Source organism: Ciona robusta, chromosome 11 (genome assembly GCF_009617815.1).
Source record: "Ciona robusta chromosome 11, ASM961781v2".
Taxonomy (NCBI): Eukaryota; Metazoa; Chordata; class Ascidiacea; order Phlebobranchia; family Cionidae; genus Ciona; species Ciona robusta.
In genome coordinates, this window is record NC_143245.1 from 3509947 (window position 1) to 3536035 (window position 26089).

General features: G+C 34.9%; 3 protein-coding genes and 1 long non-coding RNA gene across 9 annotated transcripts; 3 read left to right on the forward strand and 1 right to left on the reverse strand.

The window, feature by feature from the left end:
- Positions 1-41: 41 nt before the first annotated feature.
- LOC149728117 (arfaptin-2-like) lies at positions 42-15740 on the reverse strand. Of its 6 annotated transcripts, none has more exons than XM_089888892.1 (10): positions 15478-15739; positions 14772-14817; positions 8171-8359; positions 7541-7668; positions 6705-6805; positions 6047-6167; positions 5368-5525; positions 4857-5031; positions 4260-4448; positions 42-866 (listed from the first exon to the last, which is right to left on the reverse strand). In XM_089888892.1, exons 1-9 carry the CDS (start codon positions 15607-15609, stop codon positions 4293-4295), a joined length of 1206 nt encoding a protein of 401 aa, XP_089745018.1. In that variant the 5' UTR covers positions 15610-15739; the 3' UTR covers positions 42-866; positions 4260-4292. The 6 variants fall into 6 exon arrangements, with proteins under 6 accessions (XP_089745018.1, XP_089745017.1, XP_089745016.1 ...); XM_089888891.1 differs by lacking the exon at positions 42-866 and adding an exon at positions 3017-3982; XM_089888890.1 differs by lacking the exon at positions 42-866 and having other exon boundaries at positions 3017-4448.
- Positions 254-3102, forward strand: LOC149728118 (uncharacterized). The gene is made up of 4 exons (XM_089888897.1): positions 254-356; positions 697-880; positions 1674-1893; positions 2197-3102. The coding sequence occupies exons 1-4, from the start codon at positions 274-276 to the stop codon at positions 2541-2543; spliced, it is 834 nt and encodes a 277-aa protein (XP_089745023.1). The 5' UTR covers positions 254-273; the 3' UTR covers positions 2544-3102.
- A 3207-nt stretch (positions 15741-18947) lies between the features above and the next one.
- Positions 18948-21493, forward strand: LOC149728119 (mannose-binding protein C-like). Its single transcript, XM_089888898.1, has 4 exons — positions 18948-19260; positions 19319-19354; positions 19414-19561; positions 20995-21493. The coding sequence occupies exons 1-4, from the start codon at positions 18981-18983 to the stop codon at positions 21254-21256; spliced, it is 726 nt and encodes a 241-aa protein (XP_089745024.1). The 5' UTR covers positions 18948-18980; the 3' UTR covers positions 21257-21493.
- Positions 21494-22250: 757 nt separating this feature from the next.
- Positions 22251-25735, forward strand: LOC149728120 (uncharacterized). The gene is made up of 2 exons (XR_016386061.1): positions 22251-24621; positions 24690-25735. It is a non-coding gene; the product is annotated as an uncharacterized LOC149728120 (long non-coding RNA).
- The last annotated feature ends 354 nt before the right edge of the window (positions 25736-26089 follow it).

The following is a 26089-nucleotide window of genomic DNA, read 5'->3' on the forward strand; positions in this document are numbered from 1 at the left end:
CGTTGATTAACTATCATAATATACACATTGTTGTGCGTGAGTTGTGTAACTCTTTTTCATTATTTTTATTCAGTAAAACTGCATTTTAGCTCCATGCTGCCCACTAACGGTTGGTAATTTGGTTGTTAAAAATATAGGTATTAGGTTTCCGGAACCTAATAATGTGTTCCAAAATTAGGTTTCTAACCATAAACGTCTCTCGGTAAAATGTTTCTGAAAAAAAGTATTATGTTTCTAACCGTTACATAGGTAAAACCGCGAGTATGTGATTCAATGGCTTGTTTTTGTCCGGATTGTTTGGATATGAGAAAGTATATCCACGCGGAAGAGGCAAAATGGAAACCGAATGACAACCGGTACGTTGATTGATTATATACTCTCTCTGGTACGACATTTTAACAGTGCACATATAAACAATACGGCGAACTTTAAGATGTAAATTACTACATATGCCAAATGTATACTGGTTTATGATAAATTGTGTAAAACGGAAGCTATGTAGTGCAAACAGTTTGGTCCTGAAATTTGAGACTATACTGTGTGTTGGTATTTCAATATATGGCCACTGCTGTAAGGCGTTATTTTGTTCATGGAAAACAAAAGGCCAAGAATTCGTGTTTGATTAATTAAGCGTGGAAAACCCGGATGTAACACTACACGCTGTATGGTTATGACTTATTTTAAATACGTTTGCAGGTGCCGGATGATTCGTTATAAACCACACGAAGCGTGTGCTGTGTTAAACGCCAATACAATAAGAAGGAAGTTCTATTTTGTTGGCGATTCTTTGATACGAAACACGTTCCTTGGTCTAATGATATCTTTAAGTGGTCGAACTGAAGATGGAGCAATGAAAAGATGCATAACTAAAAAAAGCAAAGTAAGGATAACATTAATTCGTTATAATACTGTTACGTTTGATAACGGGGGTTTGGTCCGGGACGCTGCTTTAACGGCCAATCGCGGGGCCCGACTGCTGTAGTCTGTTGTAAGCTACACTGATCACGACTTAACTATAAAAACATGTAATTTAATAAAAACTGAATAAAAACGAATGACATTAAAATACACACTAAACTGTTAAACCACATAAACCACAACTAGATACCACAACAACTCGATACAACAAAAACTCGATACGGCTTTCACTGGATAAAACAGTTCACAATTAATACAACCTTTCGTCAACACGGTACAACAAGAACTCCCAGATACACCCAAAACTAGAAAGAGGAAAAGCGCGTAAAGCGCGACACGTGACAAGCAGCAATTAGTCCATCGGCAATAACAGCAACAAAGGGAACACGCGGGAACGTTAAAACAATTGCGGGAAACAAGTCGTGCGTGAATAACAGTGATAAGGAAAGCAAAATACTAGGTCAAATAGTGATAAGGAAAACACAAAAGAACACAAATAGTGAGAAGAAACACATTCAAAACTAAACTAACAAACAATACAAATATTACGTAAATAACAATAAAAACAGTGCGCGTGTCAATAAACTAAGTGCTAAACCCACGACATTACAATACGGATGTTCTCTTTCGAACACCTCGTACCCGCTTACAAGTTATACCACGTACATACCTTACTTTATGCTCGTGTGACGAGGGTGTCCCGTTTCCCCCCACCCTACTATAGAGATACAATTTTTGACAAACTGTTCATACAGAATCTGTGTCGTGGAAATCTACAGTTCATGTTATACGACTGTCTTGTTGAGACGGCCCAATCTACTGATGACGTCAGTAATACGTCATTATGCAATGGCGGGCATCGAAATTTTGACGTGGAATTCAAACCATATTTAGAAAGCAAATATTCAAACGAGTTCTACAGTTTGGTGAAAGGTCTTCTTCATCGAAATGAGACTTACATTACTGTTGGTATCGGTAAGGATAGAATTATTTACTTTATGTCTCTTCAAACGCAGTAGGACGTCTCATAAAAGTGTAACAACAAAGAGGCATAATATATAGCGACAGAACGACAATCGTTACAATATAGTAAGGTGGTGTAAGATGGGACATGACTTTATTCATCTTTCTCTTCTCATTTGGTGGTAAACAAAGAATATTTACAGATTATAACTGTAGCCACATGACTCGAGAACTTTCTTAATTGTTTAATACAAGCCTTATTTGGTTATGTAGCAAATTAATAGTTCCAAATAATCACGACAACTTATTTTCCAGGTGTTCTGGACCACTGTGACGTGAACAAAGTAATTAACCAATTTCTTAACCCAGCGCTAATGCTGCTCAAACAAGAAAAGGCAAAGTGGCCCAAAATTACGTGGGTGCTGCCTTTAAAAGCGGGGGTAATAAGCCCTTGGAAGTATTGGGGGTTGTGTAACGTTGAAGACGGTTTAAATAGTTTTTCAGCGAGAATGAGAAACTTTCTGGACATAAATGAAATAAAGACGTTTGATTTTAGAAAGTTAACTACATTTGTTTATAGTTACGACGGGACGCATTGTGGCATGGGAGTTAACATTATGAAAGCGCAAATTTGGTTAAATTATATGGCGACTGTTTTATAAAAAGAATAGGTTTTTATAGAGACAGGTTTTTGTAAGTTGGCAAATCGCTTTTTTTCTTATTTGAAGACGTGACAAAATGCCAACTTGCGTTTATAAAGTAGGGTTGGGGAAGTCGATGGAACGTGGTTTAAACAACAGCCTATCTATGAAGTTCTTCAAGAGGCGGTTTTCCTAAATTTTTTAACGATCTTTGTTTACTACCAAATGAAACGGTAAAAGGGAGTGAAAAGGTGTCCCGTCTTCCCCACCCTTACAATACATTACCAGTGTTCGTGTAAAACACTATGCATTTAAAATCTATCCACAGATGGGAACCATATTACCGCCTTGTGTTATACTCACATGCATAAAACTGTACTTTTAAAAACATTTGTTTAAATTACTGTTGTAGTTTGCTTTGTAGTTCCTATTGCGAAGAATGAGTAACGAAAGCAAAACTGGGAGACAATACAGAAAACACTGGAGCTACTCTGTTTATTTAAGTCACTGTAACTAAAAAGTTGTTTTATTTTTGTGTTGGCACCAAATATAATACACCCAGCGTCGTCGTGTCAGATTATGAACGTGTATCTTTTGTACAGTTATATATCAGTGCAGTGGATAAGTTAAGAGTTGAAAGGAAATATACGATCTGTATCAAAAGTGGCTTTACAATGTTGTGCAAAAACATCACAAGCATATTCTACATACAACGGGTTTCAAATATATTGGGACGAAATTGTTAAAATAAGTTGCGGTTACAAGACAGTAGGTATAGGTAGAATAACCACGTTTATATATCGAAATAGGGCAAAGTTTTTAGTTAAATACTATGTGTTGTTTTTGTCCAGATACATTTCTTACGTAAACATTTTAAAAATGGACAATGTTTTATACATTTACAATTTGTAGAAAAGAAATGGTTATTATTAATTACAATAACCGTTTTATATAGCTGTGAAAGTAACATCAAATTAATTATTCAATATATAGTTTGTTTTTTTTCAAAGAAAATAGAACAGATAATGAATTTATGAAGTCTTAGCATATGGATTATTATTTTAAATTTTGTCTTAAGTTTGCAAAACAAAAATATACACATCGTTGTTGATAAAAAAACGAGAGTTTTTTTATATAAATCTACATATTCAAACTAGCTACCGAAGTGATATAATAACGATCTGCTTACATAATCTACAATAAAGAAACACTAAGTTAATAAAAATGCAATAGGAATGCATTACAAAGGTGAATGCAAAGTGTTTAGTAAACAATTGATGGATGATCTGCATAATCACATTTGAACATGAATGATTTTTTTAACTGCAAAATATTTAATCTACGAAAGCAAATGAAGAATGGTTTCAAAGAAAGAAGGTTTTCTGTGTTTCATTGAGAATTGATCACCTTTTAAATAAGCTAATCTAAATCCCCAAAATTGCGAAATTTTCACAAATGAACTGTGTTAGAAAATCAAACAAGATTTTTTGGTCAATTTTTTTTCCGAAGAACTCATGGTTATAGTAAACAGTAGTAACCATCACAGATTCTACAAAGAGTTAGTCAATTGAGATTTTTTTGTTACCTTTACGAAGAAGTCAAAATGTCATTTCTATTCCATTAAACTTGGATGCAGCAGAAGTATTTAATCTAAATCTAAAACATTCAGAACTTTTGCCTATAATGCAGTCTCTGCTGTGTCAAGTTTTTGCTTTGGTTTATAAAACTGTAACTAACCGTGTACTGCAACTGTATATAGTTCAGTGGTTTCTACTCCTTTTCAAGCCAAGATTGCGAGGCAATTGCCGGAGTGGAACCTTTTACGTTAAACTGTTTGAGTGTAGATTCTAATTCTTGTTGATTCCCGGCAAAATAAGCAGATATGGCATTGTGGAAAAGAAGCAATTGTTTCTGCATTACTTTCACCTGGATTAGATTTTTATATATAATAATGATATTATATTTTTATATATAATAATGATATTATATATAAAAGCATAAGGCCTATTTATTTACAGTGGAATATTTGTTGGAATTAATAAAATACTAACAGGCTGTAACAGCTATGTTTTTAATATTAAATTAAAACATAACACCCTATTTATGGTACAGAATTATCCAACATTAGGCCAATGGGAACATTTTCAGCTTACAGTTAAGCCTGGATAAAAAATTACCAGCAATTAATTTTCTAAATTACCCACCATTTAAAAACAGTACTGGCCTTTAAAGCAAAACCAACCTTAAACCCACCACCAAAAATTGTAAACTTTTCTTTTGCTTTTGTAGGATATTTTAATTGCTTATAAAAAAATAAAAATACACGAAACTCACTCGATTTTCATCCAGAAATTGCAACTTCACGTCAACATCTGATCGTAGTTTATCATAATTTGCTTTGTGACTGTTGAATGCACCTTGTGCCACCGCTTGTTTCATTATATTGGCTTCAGTTCTTGGTGCAAGGTTTAGAGCCTCAAGCTCGCTTCGATATGCATCGAACTCTAATCTGTGGATTTTAAACAAAATTGTAATACACATAAATAAAAATTAAATGTTATTTAAGTGTGAAAGAAGTCTTTTGGTGTATTTGTTTTTATAATCTTAATCTGCCGGAAAACTTCTTTCTCACTAACAATGCATACTCTTGGCAGGAACAACATATAGTGCAGGTAATGTAAGGTATTTATCCTTACGTGGTGAGGCAACGGCCGACAGTATAACATGAGTGTTCTGTATCATACACTTCATGCCCACTGCCAAGTAATAACACATATTTAACTTTGTAGGGAGTTATTTTTGTATTTTGTTTAAAGTATGACTGATAATTTACCCAAAAAGTTACCTTGATGCTTCGTATCTCTTCACAGTAATAAGACTATCTTCCATTGTCTTACTACAAAGTGTGGTCACTCCACTTATAAAGAAGTTGACAGCAGCCAATAAATTCTCTCCATTCTTGGATAAAACGTGTTGCGTTTCTGAGTTGTAACGGAATTCCTCCTAAACATGAAACATCAATTATTACAATGTGTTTCCGTGTAACTACTAATCATCATTATTTGTATTTACATAAGCAGAGTACTTGTTAGGAAAAAAGGGCACTTTGCTACTCAAAACAGTTGATTATTGTAAAAAATAATTCATTTTATTTCAGCAGGTCTGGAGTAATTTGCAAACATTTGTTGCAAATTCACCTGTCTTAAGGTAAAAAAAGTATATATATAGGTTTAGCAGTTTAGGTTTGGATATATAACAAGAAGAATAACAGAGTAAAGAAACTGTGGTGACTGAGACATCACTTGTGAAATGACACAAAATGTTTTCATTCAGTTTCTGATACCTCATGCTAAAAAATATCAACAAAAACATATTAAATATACCTATGTTATTCCATTCTATGTGGGTGAGGTGACAGCGTGACATGCCATGGGAACTGAGATTTAGGCCATAGTTGTACCGGAACTCCCAAAAAAGTCGCCAAAAGATTAATACAGAACATAAAAACAGGTCCAACCATTTACCTGCAGTTCTTGTGATTTAGCAGAGAGCTCAGCAAATGCTTCACCAAGCACTTTCTGGGTTTGGATGATATTGCTGAAGTGAGTGGCAAGGGCTCTGGCCAATGCAAGCAGGTTCTCATACCTATTTAATGAATTCAAATCATTCAAAAAATAATTTTAGGCAAAAACTTTCGCCTCTAAACAAAATAACATTCAAAATATATATCCAAAAGAATACAATTCATTCAACTTAATTTTTGTTGGTTATGTATTTCGTGCTTTAGCTAAAACTAAGAATGAAAAAAAAACAGGATACCAAATGGAACAAGGTGAAATATAATTGCGCTTAAATAAATATTTGCCGAGATATTGTAATAAAGGAACTATACAAACAACGTAACTACTTAAGATAAAGCCATAGAATGAACATAATGTTTATTGGTTTTTGGGGGTGGTATTGTAATAAAAGATCTAACATACGATACATGTAAAAATGCCAGTTTTAACCAAAAGTTAAGTTTATACACAATACACTACTTTAATTTAAATTATCCTATTTTATATCTGTAACAATATTTCTCTTTAGTTAGTCAACCCCATTAACATAGTAAGCACATATATACATACAAACACAGCACACACAGATGTTTGCAACTAATGAATAGTTAATGTAACCCACTTTCTCTTTGTGTCTCTTAAGATTTCGATTTTCGCTTCTAACTCAAGATCCACAGTTTTTGTTCCTCGGCCGAGTTTCTCAGAAAGTATTTGCTTGGTACACTGTATGTGTTGTATCGGCATTAACATATGTGGTATTTTATAAGGGTTCTGGTCTAAATCTTGGGCGCCATGCCGTGCCACGCTACAGGACCTCACCCCCATTAAATAGAATTCTATATGGGTAAGGCCTTACCGTGAGATTCAGGCAAGAGTTAGCCCATTATCTTAAAAATATACACCAACAACGTGTATTGCGAACGTGTGTGCACTGTATTGTAGATTACATTTGTGTTTAATATAGCAGCTAGGCTGGTAATAGAATTAATGTTAAAACTTTAAAACAAGAGCATGTTATAATACTATACCCCAGTTAGCCCAACTATGTTGTACAGTCATTCAAATCAAAAGTTCCAATACAACACAACCATAAAACAGATTGCATAAGGGGCAAAATGTTAATTACAGTCTGTTATGTTGAATGAATAATTCATCTTTTCAAAATGCAGCATTCTTATTTTTGTTAAATGTCAAAGAACAACATCAGGTCAGATATATCTAAACATTCTCAAATTAAAAATAATAAAATACTTCTTTAACTTTATACCCAGTAATTAAAATTTGAATTTTAAATTGAACAGCACTTTTTGCAAGTGTTGTGGATAATTGGAAAATTATATAACTTCGGTATTGACTATATAAGAAACTGCTTAAAAATGGCAAACCATTTATGAAAAATATAGTATATATACCTTAGAATGTGTTACAAATTGCTCAAAACAGCCATTTATAAAATACCTTGTAAGTCTTAACGCTCCATGTTTTAATCGTCTCTGCCTTAACTGCTGCAGCTTGTTGAACGTCCTGGAAAGTTAGATTTGATATTCTTGATGTTGTGTTGGCCGTATCCATGGTGTTACCAAACCCTGGAAATAGATGAGGTTCAGTTACATTTGAATCGATTCATTGATTTAAGGATGTTAACACTGCACGTCACTGATACCTAATTAAACTGAGCCATAGACCCGATTTAGATTAAATATTAAAGCACAAAGAAATCTCTGGTAGATATGCCAACACAATATGCATATTAAGGCTAATTGTCAAAATGATTTGCAAATACAAATAATGTTGTATATTATTAAGCTTCTTATTTATAACACTGATTACTTTACGGTTGCATGCTATTAGTTAAGTCCTATGTAACAAAATGCAGGCAATAACAAAAGCTTCAGCAAGAATACAACTGGAGGCTGATATCTTACATTAATACATTGCATGTTGAAGCCAAACTTAAAAATCCATAAAAACTTATAAGATAACTCCTAATTTCTCATCTAAACTTATGAGTTATATTACAAGCCGCTGGGCCTGGATTAATTGACATGCAGTTCACACATTATACAACAGCAACAGCAACACCATTACCCATTGACTTGGAGGCTGATCTGCTCAACCCAAGAGGAGCATGAGGATTATAAACTGGTGATTTATTCTTATCCTGTGTAGACTGTGTATTGACTGTTACACCAGCAGATGCGAGACGACTCCCAACTGGATCATCCCCAGCTAATCTACTTCCAACAGATGATGAACCAACCACAAATGTTTGGCCACCTATGTAAGGTATATGAGAATAACACAACTTGCTTTAAATCTATAAAGCAAACTTGGTAGACATAAGGGCCACAGTTTTTAAAATGTAGAAAAGCTTGGATAGTTAGATGCACTATTATGAAAATATCAAATTTGTTTTTCTTTTCTAATAGGGGCTACTGTCCTACTGATAAAAGTTGGCTTGTCTGCCCTGCCACCGCAGGTTTGGTGTGTAAGAAGGCAGATTAAATACACATTCCTAAAAGTTAAACCAAATCAACTGTAACATAGGTCTTTTAGTTATTGATTAGTAAACTTAAAATAAAGACTTAGCTTAAAGATTTTATGAACTACAAGGCCAGACTTCCGGAGTATATAATACCCATTTTAACCTAACACACAAATTGGATAAATGAACTGACAATATTACTTTGAAAATAAAGAAGCAAACATGACAAATGTTCCGACTTCCGACCCTACAATATCTTTCTACAAATACAAACTACCACTTTCAAGTACAAAGTCGATATTACTTTAATACTTTGTAATATTGGAAAGTGTGTAATTTTGTACAGGACATGACAATAAAACTGCCTTGACATTCTCAAAAAACCAAAAGCCCATTAGAACAGTCTACTAAAAAGAAAAAGTTTTCTAAAAAGGAAACAAGCCAAGGATTCAACTATTCAACTTACATCGAATTTGGCCGGATTCATTAAGAATAGCACTTGGCATGTTATATTAATTATATTGCACTAACTGTAAACTGTGTAGGCTTTTTATTAAATAAAACCTGCAGTCAACTCTTATTTCTGCTTTTATATTGTTGTTTTAACAAAAGCGTAAGCTTACGAACTACACCACAATAATAGACTTACTTTTAAGCTACTGAAGCTTTACAAAAACAGTGTACATAACTGTTCTGACTAACATGATCCATGAGATGACACACAACGTTTTAGGCTGTTTTCAAACATTTGTAAGTGTCACATCACGCAAGAATTCTGTGACTAAATAAACAAACCTATTTTCATCAAATAAAACAGTTTGTGTGCTCTATGTACTATGAATCAAGTCCGAACCTTTATGCAACGTGGCACTGTGGTATACAGGAAGGACTGTACGATGTGCGCATAATGCTTGATGTATTAACATAGAGGCAATGTGTGTATGTGCTTAACAATAGATAGATCAGGAAATGGGGTATACAATAAAACGGTTCAGATAACAAAAGTTGTGCGAAACCTGTATTGACACAAAAACTGTAATAAAATAATTTGTACTGTGAGTAATTAATTAAAACCCATTGTATAATAAAGTGGGCCACAGTTTTGCTGCAGAAGAACAAACTGTAACATCTAACATGTATTTGTAAATTGTTATAATTCCACACATTTAGTTTTACCTACTGAGCTAACTTTAGCTAGTTTAACAAAATTAAGGGCACATACCAATAATTAACTTACAAAAGTCAAAATTATAATGATTAATTGTTTTATTTAAACAGGCCACAGAGTATATTAATTTAAATTTAAACAGCACTTTAAAAAAATAAAAGCTCTTTATGACATTGAAACTAAAACTCAGTTATAACTCTGTCTTTCCTTACAAACAGTAATCAAATTTTAATAAAATTAAACAAAAAATAGTACATATTATCACTTTTCAGACTCACCTGGTATATAAAACATTAATTTTATTCTAAAATCAAACCTTAATAAAGTCTTGCTGAATGGCAGATGAAGTATTGGAATAAAATTACTGTTTATAAATAAGCTGCAGAATAATATTTCGAGTATCCCTAGTGGGAGAAATGGCAAAAAATTAATCCAATACCATTTCTAGTTTCCCCAGCTTTCCTCCAGGTCCTTGGTTTCTCATTCATTTGCATCATGTTTAAACAGAAGGCCTTTCCCACAACACTTCAAATTATGTCTTACCAATATACACACAAAACACGTGGTGACTTGAATAACAATACGTTTCTCAGACAAAACTTAAATGCCAAGGATGCTGTACTATCACAGATTTAAGGAAAAAAAAGAGAAATGTAAAATAAACCTTTTAAAATAAAAAAATGCTCAGAATAGGATTATATGCGGAGGGAATTTAATAATTTTGGAAAAGATGCTTATACTGTTATTAAACTAGACCACGACATGTTAGAAATTAACTGCAGTAAATAAGCCTTTAAATGAAATCATTAACCAAAAATGCTTCACGCCTACAACCTAAAAAATCTGAACTGTAGATAACTACTTAATAAAAAAGAATAAAACATCCTGTTTACCAACATTTTTGAAAATAATTATCTAAGTGTAAGCTACAGAGTAAAGTTTTTCACATTACACTGCCTGGGGCAATACTGGCCACGACGAACTTACTTCATAATATAAGATCAAAGATTTAAAAACACTCACACAGACTGGTAGTTATAATATGGGAGTCCTTGTTAAAAAAAATATTTCACAGAAACTGACAATGAATAGGAAATAACAGCTGCTGGAAAGCACATGAGTGTTTGAGTAGTGACTGTTTTAAACATAAGAGCATTTAACTACTTGTTACACTGACACAATACGAGATAATCAATATCTAGTCTACAGAACATTATACAAGGTCTGACTGAAGTTATTATCTAAGCTTATATTCGTACAGGTACACTGGCACAGCATTATAAGTTTGGACCTAACTTACTAGACAGAACATAATTTGGACTTGCTAGAACAGCTGGCTATACAGAGAGTTGAGAAATGAAAATGTGAACAATTAAAAGTGAGTTTTAGATTTTGCAATCAATCGAACCATATCGTGTGATTGTGTAAAAAGGGAATAACAATGAAAGTATGAGTCATAAGAGCACCAATGTGTGTTGACACAAGAACATGTAGTCTTGTACTTCATAACTCAAGTCTCACATTATACTGTTCTTACAAATTTTAACAAATCACACAGATTTTAGATTCCACAGTATTATTAAGGTCATTATGCAATATATAGGCCTATACACTTAAAATAAATTTCTAGTAATTTACCAAAGCATTTCTATCAGTGGCGCAACCAGCGCGTTCAAAAGGGGGCTGTCATATTTACGTCTAGTCCACGTTTATCTCTGACGCGATAAAACACTCCCTTTATTGGTTGTGCACACGAATATATATCCTATTTTACGCGGTAAATTAAAACTAACACTACATTATTAAAAAGACGTATCTAAATTAATATAAACAGAGGAAACATTGTTGCAGATTTACGCATGTTAATGTAACGATTATTTACGTCAGAATACCTTTGATAAACCATTACGATTGTTCCATCACAAACGAGATTGTTGGTAAACAATCGTGTTTTATTTGCTCCCATACGATCTGTAGTTTTTGTATGATTTCTGTTTCTGATGATTAGTTTAAATCAGTGCTTCCCAAACTATGGTATGCGAAGGCCTCCCAGGTGGTACGCGAGCACCTTATTAAGTTCACACCAAACGATCGCAAATGATCTTTTAGTGATTGTCGTGAGCATTATTTTAATCCACATAAATTACGTAGAGCGTGACATTCCATGCTATATTCCCTACACCGGTGTTCCTAACTTTTTAAACCTAGGCGTTGTTTTACGCGTGTACAGAATATTTTTGCAAGCCTATCTTTACTTATGCGCATGAAAAGGCAAATATTCAACCTGTTTTCAAGCACCTGCAGGCTAAATAATCAAGGGGACAATCGCTAATATGACGCAAATAATCAACGTGTGAACTGCTATTATGACGTATAATCAATTCCCAGGTCAAACAATCGCTATTATGACGCGATGAATCCACGTGTGAATCCCTACTGTTTCGTAATAATTATGCTGCTTGGCTGAGGAAAACATCGTAAATATATAGCAGTGCTACTTCTGGAACATATTTAGGGTGTTTATTACCGCGCCTGTTGCCCTGTTTAATAGGCAAATTACTTTTATTTTCAACTTTGAGAAAGGCAGTGCCAAGTTCATGCCTGCAGAAAAAATAGGTGTGCGTGCGGTTTTTAATTTCACTATTTAAAATGAGTTGTTCACGAGCCTTTAGTAGTTTAGTATGTAGGTGGTTTGAGAACGCTGCTTGAACCAAAAAGTGGTACGCGAGTAGATAAAGTTTGGTAACCACTGATTTAAATGCTGATAAACCGCGATTATTATGCATTTTAATTGGTGCAAATATAAGTGCGAGGAGCGACGCTATCAGTAAATTGGAACCAACACAAATTGTAATATATTATTATAAAGTATCGCCCCGGCAGAGCTTGGACAAAGGCCAAAAAACATCGTTTGATGACACCGCACGAGAACCAGAGTTTTATTACGTCACTTTTCACGAGAATAAATTCACAACGATTGCTTCGTTTGTTAAGTGTTGAATGTATGCTACCACATGCGTCTTCCTTTATTTCCTACGCCGGCGCAGAGCGTAAAAATGTGACGCTCATACAAGATGTTTCGATCTCGTGGTTGGTTGTGCAGTTAGCACATTCCTCCAGATTGTTATATTATGAAACGTCATAATTAATAGTTACGTTACAATAGGACAAGTGACGTAACAATTGAACGAAAAGTTATTCCAATTTTAAGCGAACGAATGTAATATTAAATGCAACGCGCGTGTGTGTGCGTCTTAGCACTTTCTGGCTGCGTGCGTGTCTGCGGAAAAGGGGGCTGTCATGACAGCAAAACAGCCCCCCTGGTTGCGCCCCTGATTTCTATCTGACTTGTTTATAGTTATTACACAGACAAAGTCAGACAGTTAATCAATTAACCTATTATGAAAGACCGAAGTACAAACTGGTTGTTATGTTAGTCATTAGTGTTAGTGATGTACCGAAGTTTCGGTTTGCCGAATTTATTCGGCCGAATCAGCGATTTTGACAAAGATTCGGTTTTGGCCGAATCGTGCGTAAAGATTCGGCAAAAACCGAACTTTTTCACAGACAATATAGATACGATTAGCAAGAACTTGCGCAATTTGTGAGATAAGAATTAAAGACTATTTGCAACAAATAAGTTTAAATCAATTAATCGTCATGCTTTATAGCAATGCTAATCATTTCGGATACGGTTCTATGGGCTATGGCACACGCGCACTTTGATAAACTTCGTCACATTCGCGACTGAATCTGCTCCCGATCGTCGATAAAGAAACACTCGCTTTTTCTCTCTTAATAGTGCACGCGTCTGCTCCCGATCGTCGATAAAGAAACACTCGCTTTTTCTCTCTTAATAGTGCACGCGTCTGCTCCCGGTCGTCGATAAAGAAACACTCGCTTTTTCTCTCTAAATAGGGCACGCGTCTGCGCACGATCCCCTACACATTTTTAGCACAAAGCAGAATACAAAATGTAAAAGTAAAGTTTTCGAATAATTTTTTTACTCTCGGTATAGTTTTAAGCCAGTAACCGTGAGTAGTATAAATGCAGGTAAATCGCGATTATGTGAATTTTAATTGATGCAAATATAAGTGCGAGGAGCGAAGCTATCAGGAAATTAGAACCAACACAAATTGTAATGTAATATTGCTAAGTATGGTCCCGGCCGAGCTTGGACAGAAGCCAAAAACGTCGTTCTTGGGCACCGCGCGAAAATCAGAGTTTCGTGAATCCCAGTTGCAAGATATTAATTTTACACCTAAAATATTAAATTTAAAATTTACATACACATGTTACGTTATGTAACATTCAAAATCCAAAAAAACATTTCATATAAATCCGACAATTTATATACCACAGGGCACAGGCTGCTTGCAAATTAGACTGAGATTAGCATTTCGTCGGTTTCTACAAGAACAAATTCACAACGATTGCTTCGCTTACTAAGTGTTGAAAGTATGCTATCGCATGCGTCTTACTTTATTTCCCAAGCCGACGCAGAGCATAAAATGGGACGCTCATACACAATGTTTTTTTCGTCACAAAAGTAAATAATTTTTTTTGTTTGCGTAACACAGATCTTGTCAATGGTTACGCCGTTACAGTAAAGAATTTTTAAGTTCTCGAATTAACTGCTCGTCAGTGTTGCAATAAAATTAAATTTATCTAATCCACGCTCGTACGTCACCGTTGTGCTTTTCTCCCAACGATTTACCTTCCCTGTAGTTTTGGTTCGTAAATACGCGCGTTATTAGGAGACTAATGTTTCCCACAACGCTTTATTGCCACATTAAAGACTTATATTGAAATTGTTGATACTTGTGTGTGACACGGTGCCATGATAAAGTATTTTCCTTTATGTCGTTTTTACCGACCGCCCGTCGCCGTAGGTTCGGATGACGTCATAAACGATTCGGTTGATTCGGCCGAATTGATTCGGCACAAATGGCCGAATATTCGGTTTCGGCCGAATCGTTTTTTTAACGATTCGGTACATCACTAATTAGTGTATAATAATACATTATTCAACTTACCACCATTTTTGACGGCAGGATTTGCTGGTATTTCAGGTATTTGAGGCTGAAAAATGAAGTGTGTGTTAGTGGGATAATAGCATACAATAGTGTAAACTAAAATACTTCCCTTGCCCAGGCGCAAGATATTGTTTTAACAGGTTTATTTCCTGGAATATTCACCAGAAATATTTGTTTGTAGGAATTAGTAACGATTGTTTGGCTTGTTTTAAGTTAGTTATTAAGTTTTGAATATGGTAGTATTGAGTTGTGGGCTAAATTTCTTCTGAATCAGCAAAATTATGTTAATTTAAAAAAAAAACAAAAATAGGCGCAGGAAATAAATGTTATTCCAACTGAGGAAAGTTATGTTGAACAGTAATTGGTTACTATGTAGAATAAACCTTAATTGTGTTACAGGGATGGCATACTAGGCTACCAACTAAATTTGATTTTGCTTTTTTAGTCGCCCGACTAAAATTTTATTCGGCCGAATTTGACCGACTAACTTCTGTAATGAGTAATGCACAGAAACTAAGTCGGCCGACTAAATGTGAAAAACCACCGACTAAAATTTAGTCAGCGAAAAAAATGCAGTAACCAATAGTTACCGCGACCGACTAGTTTAGTCGGTAGCCGAGTATACCATCCCAGATTAGGCAATTAAGGCGCATAGTTTAGGAATTGGGGTTCGTAAATTGCACAAAATTCAACTAAACAATCCTACCTCAGTTGTTGATTTGCTTTCTCCATTAATGCCATCACCATTATGGCTTTCATCATATGAACCATTGCTTAATGATATTTCTGTGGTGGCTGGTGGGAAATCTGAGTGTTCTTGAGTAGAAATATCAGCCATTTTTAAATGTGGGGGATAGGTGCCTGGTTTATCTAGGTCAAATTTATTTGGGTATTTTTTCTAATATTTATATATATATATATATTTATATGTATGTAAGTAAAAACGCTGGAAAACATAAGGAATCGGTTGTAATGCCTGATAATTCAATAAACAATGTCTTAAATAATGATAATGTATTCCATAAAGGCCAATATGTACATTTAATAATATACAGGCTAATACTATTTGAATATCACATGTAATGAAGTTTATATAAAAAGTGGGTAACCTGCAACCATAACTAAATATATTTAGGCTGCTCGGGCTTATGTACCAGAAATAAACACATGGTTAAATATTCATTAAATCATAATCGCGATATATCTTCGTTTAAATTACCAAAAACCCGAAAACTTATAAATGTTGATTTCACAATATTCTATTCTGCAAAGCTTTAACATTATTTTCAACACACAAAGTGACAAATGTAATACGACTACCTATATATATTGAACAACCCATAGGTTAAAATATCGTTAACAATTAAACACACTACCTACAATTCTTACGCAATAAACGTTACAAAAACGCGAAGACTCAAAGGCGATTCTTTCGTCATGTGACGTAACAAACGACACAGACACCGCTTACGCACGAGACTGTGATGACGTCATCCAATAAAGCGTTATTTCTATGACGTAACAGATTGAACCGCGCGTAAAGAGGATGGGCGGTAGTAGAGAACAAAGTGCGATCGCTGTTTGTAGGAAGTTACGATTTATTTAAATTCTGTTCTTTGCTACAAACGTGCCACGAAACTAGGTTTTCATCTTGTGGAAGCGACCTGGTTGGCCTGTTTCTACCGTATAGGTTTTGGATTTAAAGCTCGATGCTGCTACCATTGTTGTCGCATAGAATACTAACTTACAGAGTTTCTGTGACTTTCTGTAAGTTAGTATTTTATGGTTGTAGTGTGTAACTCTATTACAAATGTTTTACTTTTTTGAGTTGCCAAATGATTAAAGAGATTTAGTAAACAACTCAGATCCAATTTTGGGCAACACTTTAGCAGAAGCATCTGGTAATTTTGACGTTGAAGATGTCAGTGCCCTGGTAGTTGGTTGAGTCATCAAATTCATCTCAATCTGCATCCCCATCGACCAAAATTTCCCCATCGACCAAAAATTTAGAAACATGTGATCGCAAAAAAGAACATAATTTCGGTTATGAATGAAACTTACTTTAACCTCGCGTGGCCGGAAAACGACAGTCGTTATAACACGGATGTTACGAGTTACCAAGTATGTTACTTTGTAGGTGACTATTTTTTTTGTGGATTCTTCTTTTTTTCATGTGTGGCTGAAATTTGGACAGCCCATTAGTGACCACTGGGTTGGAGCAATTGCTGTTAAGTGTCTTGCCCAAGGACACATACGCCCACAATGGTTGGATCCAAGAGCCTTGAACCCACTGCCTCTATAGGTTCGAGGCAGGCGCCGAATATTTCTGTAACCTTATTTTCCTGATTATCATTAAATGGGGGTCCGTAAAAAGAAAGTTAAAAAACAGTCTCGTTTGACAAAGTGTCCCATCTCCCCCCACCCTACTATATTATCAATTTTCTGTTATTACAAGTTGATACGCTTTTACAGGATACAATATTTATCGATTGATGTTCGAACAGTACCCATTAGCGTTCGAACAATATACCAATTTTCATACAATAATATAACGTAGGTAACATTTTAAAAACTATAGCAGTAGGGCAAGGAAAATGAATATTTCAACTTAATTTTCAAAGCATACAGTATTATTTCGTTTTATTTACGTGTATTCTTAATAATAAACTAACTTATTAATTAAAATTAACAATTTTAAACTGTCCTGTCTTGTCCTGTGTGTTTACGAATTTGTAAAGTTACACCTGTTGTGTGAATCGCTAAATAATTCCTTGTTAATAGAGGAATGATACTACTAATTCGTGGTATCACCCAAAACCGTCATGCTGTATTTGATTTTGGAAATATTGGGCAATATGTGCTTAGGTGTCCCATCTCCCCCCCCCCAATACTATTAATATTTTAAAGGGCTCTGCACACCAGACGCGGTTGACGGTTGCGGTGCGGAGAGGGCGCGATTGTTCGCGGATTTTCCGCGTTCGAAGCGGCAGGGGGCTTCACACCCGCAGTGCTGTTGGCGTCGACGCGGCGACAAGTCCTCCTTATTTCCAAGAAATCAGGGTCAATGTGCTGGACAAATTGATCGTCTCTGCGTCGTAAAAATGTTGGTTTACAGTAATTAATCATGAAACAATTAATATGTGAACAAAAGTACCCCAAACTACTAAAATTGTACCTGTTGTGCGAATCACCCAAAAACCGCCACCTATGTTGATTTGGGAAATATTGGGCAATATATGCTTATGTGTTCCGTCTTCCCCTACTCTACAATAAATTTGTTGTTTTGACTCTGCTTGCTTTCGGTGCTTCTGGCACATTCTTTTGTCTGTACGTCATGCTCATACAGTGTTTACGACAGGTTTGTTTGTGAAGTTTTCTATCAAAATCACCTCTGGCTAAGAATTTTTTGAGGGAAATTAATTCTCACACCCCGACATGTATATTAGTTGTATACACTTTCGACAGTTTCATCGACATTAGTAAGTTGATGAGCTCATGCAGTGTTAACCCACGTCACGTTAAAGGAAACCGCGATTTTGTTCGCCATTATACGGATTACCCAGAGCGTCAATCGCACATACAAATGAATTGTCGGCGTGTGTTTAATTGGTGTTTGTATATATACAAAGCCAGAAAACACAATTACAGACTGTTTTAGCATATAAAATACGGTGGAGCAATTGTCGCTAAGTGTCTTGCCAAAGTAGCAGCGTCGAGCCTTGAACCCATTACCTATTGGTTTCAGGCATGTGCGCTAACCACTACACGCCACGGCGCCAGACGTACTCCGTAATAGCGGCGACTCTGACGTTACAGACACGTGGATAATGTAAAACAAGATGTTTTACAATCCGTTTACTAACTTGGTCTCTGCAAACTTGGATGTTGTCGACAGGTGAATTCGTGAAGTTTTTCTATCAAAATCACCTCTGGCTAAGAAATTTTTAACTAAATTAAGCGCCAGATCCGGACATGTACATTGGTTGTACACTTGCGGCAGTTTCATCGGCATTTATAAGTTGGTTAGCGGTTATGTACACCTCAGTTAGCGAAACCAGTAATTCTGTTCAGTGATAATGTCCTTTAAAGGAGTATTTTTTGTTTCCGAGCTCGTTGAATCTTGGCAAGGTGTTTTAATATAATTGCAAGAGTCCTAAAACAAGGAAGTCGTCTAATAATTCTAGTTTTGTCATACAGAAGAAGTTTTAAATGTTGTTTAAGTTGGTATTCGCACTATTGCTTGTGTTTTGTGCTGAGGCGCAAGATACTCGACAGATTTTGTTAACTTTGAGCTCGGTTGGAAATTCTGAGAAGGGAGCGCAAGGTCCACCTGGTCGTCAAGGTAGAAGAGGACCGCCTGGATTGAAAGGCTCAACTGGACCTATCGGCGGACTCGGTCCAAAGGGACAAAAAGGAGAATGTACTACGAACAGTGCATACGTTGATAATGCTATACAGGAGATGGAAAACCGGTTTGGCAGGTTAAAAAGTAGGTTTCTATCAAATTTCGGGTGCACGACGTTTAATGTAATTTCGACTCTTTTCAGATCAGATGGAAACCCTTTTTCAAACTGGTGTTAAACGTAAGTTTACGTGTTGGTTTATATATTTATTGTTTCCTTACCAAAGGCATGTTTCACAGAGATAAATGGAACAGCTTGGTTTTCTGCTGGAAATGGTTATTTATATCGAACTTTACCAGCATCAAACTATCAAGCTGCTGTACGTTCGTGTGCAGCAATCGGTGCAAGATTGGCTGTTTTTGCGCCAAGGAATACAAACATAACAAGGTGCAATAACGTTTTTTTATGGAAATATTGCCTTTTGATATATAATAGTATAGGGTGGGGAATGATGGGACAGTTTGTCAGACGAGACTTTTTAACTTTTCTTTTTCGGACCCCCATTTAATTAAACAGAAAAAGGTGTTAGAGAATTTTCCACAGTATTATCACGAATTTATAAAGCGCGTTAAAGCCGATCATTACTGTTGTTAAATATTATAAAAATGTTAAATGCAAACAGTATTTTTTTAAAAAAAAGTAAAATATGCAAAATAGTAAGATGCTAATTTTGAATGCTCGCTAAATCATAGTAAAGCCGATGATTTATTTGTGAGTGCTGTGAACGATTAAACTAGTTTCATACACTCTATAAAAACTTGACGCAAAATATTCAATCAGCTGCCTTATCGAGCGTCTTTTTTCAATCGCTTCGACTGATTCAAATCCACAGAAATAAAAAAAATAGAACGCGCATATCTAATGTCGGTAAAGGAGAGAGCATGATACACTCTCTTTTTTACACAACTCGTTCCCGTTTACTATTGTCAGTCAATGGAAGCCAGGGCGTTTTATGTAGTTTTTCTTCGTTTTTTTTGACTTAATTTAAGTTTATAAGGAAAAATAACTATTATATATATTTTCGTATCTGCGAACTTTTCTACTTCATGCCTCAGCAATATCCAGGGGAATACGCCGTTTTGACAGTTATTTATAAACACCATTTCTTATCTTCTGTTGTGTTTTTATGTTCCTTACTAATTTGAACTGTTTGTCTTTCATTGCGTATGAATTTCCATGTCAACATTTTATCTGCAGTGTTTATAATAGGCAGGGGTCAATATGGCTTCAATTTGCGATAAATAAAGTAAAAAAGTTATATATATAAAGTTTACATGGCAAAGAAGCTATCACAACCGCTTAATTTTGGTAAGTTAACTACAAGTTGCGGAATACTATTAATGTAAAAATGTTTAAATTTGTTTGTCCCATCTTCCCCCACAGCATTGCAGTTTTGAAGGTTTTTATTATCTAACTTTAAAAGGTTTGCTGTTACTTTAATAATATATACCTCAGGTGTAATTTAAATATAATATACCGATATAATAAAGATAATTTATGGAAAATATTTTCAAAATTCAGTCACTTGCACTTAGAGATAATTTAAGAGAGTAGCTTGTGCGAAAAACGACGTGGTAACGACCAATTTGTAACAAAAATATAAACTTTATTAATAGTTTATTATCACGCAATATGTGCTAATAAGTGTCCCATCTTATTTTATTCTATACTATATACGCTACCTATAGGGCCTACATTAGTGTTTGTTTGTAAAATTTGCGTTAATTGGCATCATAGATATCATATCATATATGATATCTATGGTAATATATGTGTTATATATGGTTGGTACACATTTAAAGATGTTTGCATTATTTTAGAATGATTAGACAGCAGCTCAGTATTACATCGCAATACATCTGGATCGGTCTTAATGATATTGAACGGGAGAATACTTGGGTTTGGGAAAACGGGGAGCGACTTTTAAGCAGCGATGCAGATTGGCACCCTGGGGAGCCGTCACACAGGAATGGGAATGTGCTGGAAGATTGTGGAATGTTGTTTCATTCAGGAAAATGGAATGATTCCCCTTGTAATAGTGTGTATACACCACTCTGCGAAATGTCAGTTTTTGATGCATAATGTCGTAAAGGGATCCTGAATTAGGCACACCATTTTATTAAGCCACACATATTAACCATAAAACAGGATTATTACAACAATAACGGTTTGTTTTGCTTGTGCTTTTACCCTAAAATTACCCTCTTGCTATATAATATAAAACTTAGCTTTATACACTCTAGTATAATACGTAATTTTGGTTTGTTCTGCATTTTACCTATCCCCTTTGCGCCGAATAAACTATGATGCTGGCAATAAGATGGGCTGATAATATTGTCTTATAGAAACACAATTTTCTATTCCGATTTTGTGAAATTTACTGGTCAAATAAAAGCCTCGGTCTTGTAAATGTCTTTGTAGAATCGAACCTTTTCCTATTTCGTGTATTTTGTGATTTCCGTATATTGTAGAGTGGGGTAGATGGAACACTTTAACATACAAGACTTTTTTTAACGGATCACCGTTTAAAAACAATCAGAAAAAATGTTCCAGAATTATTCGGCGGTATTATCACGACTTTATATAATGGGCGCGTCAAAGTCGATTACTGTTGCTAAAAATTAAAAATATATGTTCAATAGAAACAGTATTCTTTGAACAGGTAAAATATGCGAAATAGTAAGGTGCTAATTTTGAATGCTTGCTAAATCATAGTACAGCCGATGAAATGTTGCAGTTTGCGGGTGTGAGAGATAAAACTAGTTTCACATGTTCTTAAAAAAATAAATATTTCTTGAAGGTGGATTTAGCAGTTTTTTTTATTAAAACTACAGCAACCATTCAAGTCTATTAGGCCAGTTTACTTATTTGGTAGGTTAACGTTTACAGTTTAGCGCTTGTTTAAGAAATTTATTTAAAAACGTTCAAACAAACGGTTTGTTGTAATATAAATGCATTTAAAAATAGTATTTTGCACTATAACCTTAAATTAGGTCAAAAAAGGGAAGAAGAACTAAGTAAAACGCGCGGGATTCCATTGACTACAATAGTAAACGTGAATGACTCGCGAAAATAAAAGTATCAGAGCTCTCTCTTTTACCGACATTGGAAATGCGCGTTCTATTTTTGGGCATGTTAGTGACCATATAAATCCTTTTTCGTCGAACAGTTGTCCTTGGCTTTGTTGTTGTTGTTGCTGATAGGGTGATTTTTTATTGAGCACGGTAGTGGTCATATAGATCCTTTTTCGTTGAACAGTTGTTCTTGGCTTTGTTGTTGTTGTTGCTGATAGGGCGATTTTTTCCGCACTTATCATAATTCTCAATTCTAGCATTTTCTTTAATCTCTTTATTGAAATCAAACCGTAATATATATTTATAGTTTTTAGACTAAATTTTCAGATTTAAAACCGCACATAATTAGCGTGTGTGCACTGAAGCGTAGACGAGTGCCCTTTTTTCTTATCGTTATCTTCGGTATAAACACCGCGTCTCTCTTTTCTTCGCTCTTTCAGTTTACCGCTCGCGATAAATCATTATGCAGCCGCCACAATATAAATAATATTAACTTCTAATATTACCTATAATACTGCGTGATTACGGTTTATCCAAATTCACAAAAGCAAACGTCTTTAAGCGACGACAAGGTTAACTAGTGTAAGTTTACATGTCAACACATAGTACAGGAGTTGTACAAAGCGTATTTATACATATCCTTTACCAAACTTTCATTCCTTATACGTCTTAAGTTTAATGAGGTATAATAAACGACTAAATGCATTCTATTTACTGCTCCACAGTCACCAATGGCGACTGAAACCCGCTTTGTTGGTTACTTTTGATTTGTTTTTGATCGATCTCAGTCGGCCATTGCAGTGATAGGGGTAATTAATACTGTGCTAATTAGTTTATACCGTGCTCATGCATTATATCTGTGTGATCTCTTGTTTTGAGCGTCTTTTTTCAATCGCTTCGACTGATTCAAATCCACAGAAATAAAAAAAGGTAGAACGCGCATATCAAATGTCGGTAAAGGAGAGAGCATGATACACTCTCTCTTTTACACAACTCGTTCCCGTTTAATATTGTCAGTCAATGGAAGCCAGGGCGTTTTGTGTAGTTTTTCTTCGTTTTTTGACTTAATTTAAGTTTATAGGCAAAATAACTATTTCCAAGTATATATATATTATATTTATTTAACAAACCGTTTTTTAAACGTTTTTAACTAAATTTATAAAATAATTAATTTTCCCAAACAAGCGGTAAACTGTAAGCGTTAACCTATCAAAAATTAAACTGGCCTAATAAACTGGAATAATTAGTGTAGTTTTTAAAGTAAACAGCTAAAACCTCCTAAAACCACTGTGCGCCTATCTTTTACACTAGAGACCAAGCGAAATGGGGACGGAGTTGGCGGTCACGTGAATAGAAAAAAAGAATATATCACGGTTTTGGGCGGTCGTGCGTTCTATTCTTTTTTATTTCTGTGATCAAATCCGCATCAACGTCCAGATTCGAGAGAATCGCTCTCAGACTTGAATCAAACTTTGATTCAGAGGTGCGACGCGAGAGAGTCACTCACTTCTTCTCGTCGATTTTACGTCACGCGGGAGCGCGCCAAATTTTAAACGGTCTTGAACAAAGTTTTTCCAAGTCTTTAGACTGTGGAAGTGTTACTTAATTCTAAGAGGAAACAGGTTTAATTTCGCTTTATTTTATCAGTAAGATAAGAAAACTGATTACGCAGGTGGTAAGATCACAGTAAAACTTGAAAGGAAAACTCGTCAGAAACAAAAGGTGAGGAATTTTAATATTATTTATACAACGGTATCGTCTTAGTGAAACGAGGACTAACTTAACTTAGCTTTATTCAAATAGAATCAAAGTATGCTGAAACACAAAGCATAGGTTTTACAAATATTAACGACATAACGATGAGTAATATAGCCTAACAGTCTTAAAAGCCGAACTAAGAATACTATGAACTGAAAGGGAGTCGCTTATAAAGGATCGTTGATTACTAAGAAATGTTAAAGGAAACGAGGATTAGTATTGAAAAGAATTCGCGGTATTTCGACATAGAAATAGTAAAACAAAAATACAGATTACAAACAAACGATAATATAATAGCACTCTTATGTGAAACAACGCCATTACAAATTCAAATATCGACAATAAGATTTGAAAGTGGAACATATATGTTACAACTCCACTGAAGAAAGATGGCAAGCGTACGTTGCGTAACTTAAAAGTTAAGTAGGTATTTGTGTTTCTTGTTCTAAGTGGATATAGTAATATTTAAAGGCACCCGAATGTAAAACTATTTTTTATTTTTTTAGATTTAGGCGACACGACAACTGATTTCCCGAACTACCATCGTTTTACTGAATGAATTTTCGCCAACCCGGAATGTGAAAATTAGAACGTCGTAAATTATAATTTAAATTGGTGAGTATTAAGTAAACTTTTGTAGGAAAGTTTCTTATTTATTTAACCTTGCTATACTTTCATTACAGAGTGAATGTGATGTCACGTGGAAACGTTTATGAGAGAGAAGCCTGTTCAACGTTTATTAAAGGAGATAATTTCGTATCTGCGAACTTTCCTACTTCATGCCTCAGCAATATTCCTGGGAATACGCCGTTTTGACAGTTATTTATAAACACCATTTCTTATCTTCTGTTGTGTTTTTATGTTCCTTACTGATTTGAACTGTTTGTCTTTCATTGCGTATGAGTTTCCATGTCAACATTTATCTGCAGTGTTTATAATAGGCAGGGGTCAATATGGCTTTAATTTACGATAAATAAAATAAAATTGTTTTAAAGTTATATATATAAAATTTACATGGCAAAGAAACTATCACAACCGCTTAATTTTGGTAGGTTAACTACAAGTTACAGAATACTATTAATATAAAAATGTTTAAATTTGTTTGTCCCATCTTCCCCCACAGCATTGCAGCTTTATTGTCAAACTTTAAAAGGTTTGCTGTTAATTTAATAATATATACCTCAGGTGTAATTTAAATATATTGTACTAATATAATACCAAGATAATTTATGAAAAATATTTTCAAAATTCAGTCACTTGCACTTGCGAAAGACGACGTAGCAACACCCAATTCGTAACAAAAATATAAACTTTATTATTAGTTATTATCACGTCATATATTTTGTTCATTTTGGAAATACTGGGGCAATATGTGCTTAAGTGTCCCATCTTTCTTTATTCTATACTATATATGCTGCCTATAGTGCCTACATTGTCCGGCGCCGTGGCGTAGTGGTTAGCGCGCCTGCCTGTAACCATTAGGTAATGGGTTCAAGACCTTTCGCTCCTACCATTGTGGGCGTATGTGAACGACAATTGCTCCAACCCAGTGGTCACTAATGGGTTGTCAAAATTATCAGCCATACAAAAAAATAAAAAATCCCCAAAAAATAATCACCCACAAAGTAACATACAAGGTAACTCGTAAGCTGGCACGAGGTGTTAAACCCGTGTGATAACGACTGTCGTTTTCCGGCCACGCGAAGATAAAGTAAGTTACATTCATTCATTTACATTAGTGTTTTTTTTGTAAAACTTGCGTTAATTGGCATCTATGGTTTTATATATGTTATATCTGGTTGGTACGCATTTAAAGATGTTTGCATTATTAATTTACCAACACTTCTGTTAAACAGGCTGTCTTACATACCGTACTTTTTTCGTCCATTGTAAGACTACTTGGAAAATTATGCCATTAAAAACACAAACTAAATTTTTGCCATATAGTTGATCTAAACTATAAAGTTAAATACGAACTATATTATTTGTCGTAGAGGAAGAAATATGACGTCACGAAAAATGTGATCTCACAAAAAGTGAGACATCACGAAAAAGCGTGATGTCACGGAAAACCATGACGTCG